The sequence below is a fragment of the Lolium perenne genome, chromosome 6 (genome assembly GCF_019359855.2).
Source record: "Lolium perenne isolate Kyuss_39 chromosome 6, Kyuss_2.0, whole genome shotgun sequence".
Classification (NCBI taxonomy): Eukaryota; Viridiplantae; Streptophyta; class Magnoliopsida; order Poales; family Poaceae; genus Lolium; species Lolium perenne.
Genome location: NC_067249.2, coordinates 153,489,960 through 153,495,820, shown reverse-complemented (window position 1 = coordinate 153,495,820; position 5,861 = coordinate 153,489,960). Strand labels below are relative to the sequence as shown.

General features: G+C 45.5%; 1 protein-coding gene across 1 annotated transcript; it reads left to right on the top strand.

Moving 5' to 3' along the window:
• The first annotated feature begins 910 nt into the window (after window positions 1–910).
• LOC127307172 ((+)-neomenthol dehydrogenase) lies at window positions 911–5,323 on the top strand. Its single transcript, XM_051337880.1, has 4 exons — window positions 911–1,067; window positions 1,163–1,427; window positions 3,273–3,455; window positions 4,678–5,323. Exons 1-4 carry the CDS (start codon window positions 1,027–1,029, stop codon window positions 5,068–5,070), a joined length of 882 nt encoding a protein of 293 aa, XP_051193840.1. The 5' UTR covers window positions 911–1,026; the 3' UTR covers window positions 5,071–5,323.
• Window positions 5,324–5,861: the final 538 nt, after the last annotated feature.

The window sequence follows — 5,861 nt, the reverse complement described above, 5'->3', positions numbered from 1 at the left end:
AATTTTATGCCAACAGACTTTATATATTTAGAGTAATTCTTGATTAAAAAAAAACATGAAAAACGAGGGTGTCTTATTCATTGAAATGGAGGGAGTACGCCGGAACTGCTATTGTGTCTTGTGTACTGCAAATCCGTAATATCTCCCTCTCATTTTTCATCCAACTTTTGGAATTTTTTTTGTTTCACGTGCTACGCGTCCACAAAGTCGTTTCATGAAAAATCTACTTATCATGTGGCGTGTGTAAAAAATACAAAATTCTGTACTAAACATAAGACATTCCATAAGATAAAATTTCTCTTTTTTTACCTAAATCATAAATGATATCGTTTTTTCGCGACACTTGACGAATGCACATCTATTATGGAGATGTGTATGTAGAATTTTTCGCCAAATTTTTTTGAGACTTGGATATAAATGTTTTTGGTAGAGAGGGACCATAAACTCCCATGAGCTAAATTAAATTTCCGAAAGTATAAGGCATACTTATATAGCCATAACCTGGAAGAAGCCTTCGTCCTAAAATATTATATTACCACTCTCTATAAATAGATGTCTTAGATTTGTTAAAATTTTGATGTATGTAGACACTATTTATTATATATAGATAAATTTAAATCTAGACAAATTTAAAACATGTATTTATGGATGGCGTGTATTTTTACGGTCCATTCACAACTTTAACCTACTAATACTCCTATATAAATTAAGAATGTATAAATGGCGCTTACAGTCAACTGCTTTCAGATTGTAATCACTGTGCCCTGCACTGGATGCCCCGTCAGTTGACCGGATCGCCCCCAACGCCAGACAGAAACTTGCGCCGGGCAGTCCCTCGCCGCAGGGCAGGGGTAGCCGTCCCTATTCCCTATATATATATACTGCCCTATTCCATTTGATTCCCACTCCAAGCAGGCTTTGCTTTGCTCTCTCGTGGCCGGTGCCTCCCTCTCTCCTTCCCGGCTCCCCCGGCACGAGGCGACCAAGGGCCAGCTGGCTCCATCGACCTCCTCCTCCCCTCCATCCATGGACTGCTCGAGCTCCAAGGAGACGCCTCCGCCGCACAAGTAACTCGCTAACCAACCTTGATTACCTCGTGCATGTTTGTGTGCATTGACGAGAGATCTGCCAAATCTGTTTCTCACTTTGTTGCGCCGATCAGGGCGTGGTGGACCGGGGAGACGGTGGCGGTGGTGACGGGGGCGAACCGCGGCATCGGGCACGCGCTGGCGGTGCGCCTGGCGGAGCAGGGCCTCTCCGTGGTGCTCACGGCGCGTGACCAGGCGCGCGGGGAGGCCGCCGCCGCCGAGCTCCGCGCCAGGGGCTTTCCCTCAGTACGGTTCCACCAGCTCGACGTCGTCGACCCTGCCTCCGTCGCCGCCTTCGCCGCCTGGATCCGCGACGACCTCGGCGGGCTCGACATTCTGGTGAGTCCTTGTCTTTTGATTCTTATAGACCGGATTTCTCTTGATCCGCCTGCCATTTTCTGCGTGTACATGAGCCGTGTGCAGATCATTTGCCTTTTGTACGCTTCCTTTCGCTTCCATGTTGAAAATGGGGCTTAATTTGAGGATATACTATATATCTTAAGTTCCACAAGCACTACGAGTCTACGACCCAAGTGGTGTGCAAGCTGTTTGATAGCAGAGAATCATCCGCTTGTACATATGCAATGAACAATCTGTCTGTGCGCTAATACTAGGGATTTGCTTACCTACTAGTCTACCAAGATTAATACTCCACCCTAGAAAGTATATAGTATGTCCTACCATACTCCACTAGACAAAATTTCCAGCTCGATCGCACCTCACAAACGCTACATATGGATCATCTCGCTCCTTATGTAAACCAAGCCTTAGCTAGCTACTTTCTGCATAATAAACTGTGCTTATACCAAACAAGGCATACCAACACTACGTGCAATGAAACAATTTGTGGTTGATGCTAAATAAGGCATACATACATCTAAAAGTTTTCTGGTGGTGGATACAATTAATTATATGGCCGTGAACTAAAAACATATATTGCCGGCCCACAAAAGTGAAGGACGACAGACAGCTAGCTATATCTCATGTACATATCTTCAGGATGTGTTTTAGTGGAATAGACTTCGTTGCCTAATTAAGCGTCCCTCCACAGCCAGAGAGTTAGATCAAAAGTCATCACGAGTAGCTAGCTGCGGGTCAATTAGGGCATGAAACGGCCTTTGTTGCCCTTAATATACGTCGCGAGTTAATGAAGAAAGTGACGACCAAGATGATGGTCCAAGCTAGTACCAACCTGTAGATCGATCGGTCTCGTCGTCGATAGCGATATCTGACATTTAGTTATCCCCTGGTCACGTCCAAAAAGTTACCATATGGCTATGTAACAAATACCTATAGTGAACTCTGCAATATATAGTTTCATGATAACAGTGGAACTACTTCGAAAAAAAAAAGCTTCAGAGTTTTTGCTTGAGCCGATCGAGATACCCAAGTGGAGCAGGTCAACCACGCACAGAAGATGCTTTGTGCATACCATTACTACATGATTCCCTGCGCATCTTGTCTGGTCATGGACTCGATTTTAAGTAATCGGGGATGGCCCAAAGTCTACGAACCGCATGCAACACGATAGGGTTTTTAAAAAATACAGAAACAAACAAGAGAAGGATCGACCCTGACTAGCAAACAAACTACTGTAGTACTAATATCATCTTGTCAAGCCTTGTGTTCCATGCATACATGCCGATGGAACAGTGGCAGCACAAGAGCTGTTCTTTGGATGAGATAGCATATCTATAAGATCGATGACTGCAAGTTGTTCCTCCATTGCAATCCCAGGTCATCGCAACATTATTGCAGATATGGCCGGTGCAGATCTGTATCATATTTTTTGTGCTGAAGTTACATAAAGCAGAAGAAGTTTCTTGTGTTGTTTTCCCACCCGGTTTGTTTGAGCTGTTCTGCTCACACATGTCAAATGGTTCGTATGGAACACAATTGTGTAGCTTTTGTTAGCTCTTGTCATCCGCCGCACCATGAAATGTTTAGTTAAAATGAGGGCAAAAGCTACATATCTACCGCTTCATGTACTTGCACAATTAATAATTCTACACCTACATCAGCAACCGTTCAACCAGAAAGGGGAAAGGACGCAAAAGTTGCTGCTGAATTGGTGCATGGTAGATGTAATGAGATCACATCTCCTTTGCTTCAACAATGCTGCAGGCGTCCTAATCTAACATGAAATTATGTGATTCTGAAACCAACCTTGCTCCCGGCCTGCAGGTGAACAACGCTGGGGTTTCGTTCAACGAGATCGAAACCAACTCGGTGGAGCATGCTGAGACAGTCCTCCGGACGAACTTCTTTGGTGCCAAGATGCTCATCGAGGCGCTACTGCCGCTCTTCCGACGGTCCTCTGGGACCAGCCGGATCCTCAACCTCAGCTCCCAGCTTGGCCTTCTAAATGTAAGTGGTCAAACTAACATAGCATCACTACAAGTTAACTACGTGTACTTAACTCTTCCTCTCACTCTACAAAGCAGCCACAGTAGTACATTAGTTGTAAGTTATGTCTCATGTGATCATGTCAACGGATTACGGATGGGTAATTCAGCTGATGAAACTGGCCCTGCCATTCTGAACCATCTGTCACCAACTTTTCTCACTGACAGTTATATTCAGTGAAAAGGGCACATAGTTTTGTCTTGGTTTAAAAGCGTTCCAACCTCCTGAGTACTAGTTAATTTTGTTCAGCACGAGGCTCAGATGAGTAATGAGTTTGGAACCAAATCCTTACTCTATCTATTCCCATGCTTTCTTGCACCAGTTATGAATGGGAACTTCAAACCTGCAGACACTGAGTGCACATGCCACTTCAGACTCAATTTTTTTTTTTTTTCGTGCTTGTCAAATCACATAACTGAGGTTGAAAAAAATAGATGTTCATTAAGGAGCAAATAACTTGACTATGAGCTCATGGCGACTCGTTCGACAGACAATGCCAATTTTCTTCAGTCATGGTACAGACTTCTTCAGTGTCCTTCGTCCACACCCTGACTAGTCCAAGCCCTCTGGAGCACACTCCAGTGAGGGCTAATTATGTGTTGGCTTTTGCTAATGGCAATTATATAGTAGTGCAAGAGAATGCAGTTCTGTTAGGCGAAGTAATTCCGAAATAAATCCTTACTCTATCTTCTCCCATGCTTGCTTGCACCAGTTGTGAGTGGGAACTTCAAACCTGCAGACATTGAGTGCACATGCAAATGCTGAATCAATTTTTTTCCATGTGGGTCAAATCATATAATTGAGGTTGCAATAAATAGCATTTCGTTAAGGAGCAAATAGCTTGACTATGAGCAGCTCATAATGAGCTCACTGTCAGCTGGTTCAGAGATGGAATGTGGACTCTGAAGTTTGAACGGGCTAGACTCGTTCGACAGACAAAATGCCAGATTTCTTCAGTCACAGTACGTGACTTCTTCAGTGTCCTGCGTCCACACCTTGACTAGTCCAGTGCCATCTGGAACACACTCCGGTTACATGATCAACACATGAGCTAATTACCTGTGGGCATTTGCTAATGGCAGCCAACTGCTGTGACTTGTGTGAGTGAGAGATTTACAAGAAGAATGCAGTTTCTATAGGCGAAATTTCAGAAATAAATTGATGTGCGTTGATCTTTTTGCAGAAGGTGAGGGACCCGTCGCTGAGGAACATGCTGCTGGACGAGGAAAGGCTGACGGAGCAGGAGATCGAGGCCATGGCGTCGCGGTTCCTGGCGCAGGTCAAGGACGGGACGTGGCAGGAGCACGGGTGGCCGGCGGTGTGGACGGACTACGCCGTCTCCAAGCTCGCCCTCAACGCCTACTCCCGCCTCCTCGCCGCGCGCCTGCGGGGTGCCGTCGCCGTGAACTGCTTCTGCCCAGGGTTCACGCGGACCGACATGACGCGCGGGTCTGGCAAGCGCACCGCCGAGGAGGCCGGCCGCGTCGCCGCGGGGCTCGCGCTGCTGCCGCCCGCCGACCTCCCCACCGGCAAGTTCTTCAAGTGGCGCACGCCGCAGCTCTACTCCAAGCTCTGACGAAGACGACACACTGAAGTCAAAGAACGAGCGCGGGTCCTTCTCATTGTAGCAGATGAGGTTTGACAGACGCATGTTGATGAGATACTCCAATAGTTATTATGCGCATCCGATTTGAGCTGCTGCTGCTGCTTCTGCTTCATTCTTGTTCTTTTTGGATTGTTGTGTAACCACTAACGAGCGTGTCGTTGAAAGCTATAATTATATTGAACTGAAAGCTCAATTAGCATGTAGTTGAAAGCCTTTTCTAATTTGATTTTGTTTGTTTGTGAACTTTCAACGTTGGTACGCGCTACTGTGTATTAGTACAAAGGGGATAGTATTTTGGTGGTTCCTGGATTATATTAGTGTACATAAATACATGTTCAATACATCCACCTAAGCAGAACTAAGCAACGACATCCAAGCTGAAGCCAAATTCGTTTGGTAACAAGCAAACAAGTGAATAAAGAGGCCAGAAAGTTTGCCGTAGTTAAGATGTTCAGCTAAGGGTGCTAGAAGCCATTCTTTGCTCATGGCATTGGTTCTCAGCTCACTATTGCAGACTTGTCTTCACACCTTGGTTTCTCCCACCTTGTGCAGCAACTTCTAGGTTCGAATTGGGAATCAAACCAATACGAACTGCAATTTCCATTTTCTTTCTTGCATAATCCAAATAGTTCTTCCGTCTCGGAAACATTTTCTCAACGGCCTCTACAAGCAAGGGACGAGCTTCGTCTTCCGAGAACTTCGCATCAATGCGATCCACGAAGTTTTCATAATTATACTTAATCAAGCTGACGCCCGGATCA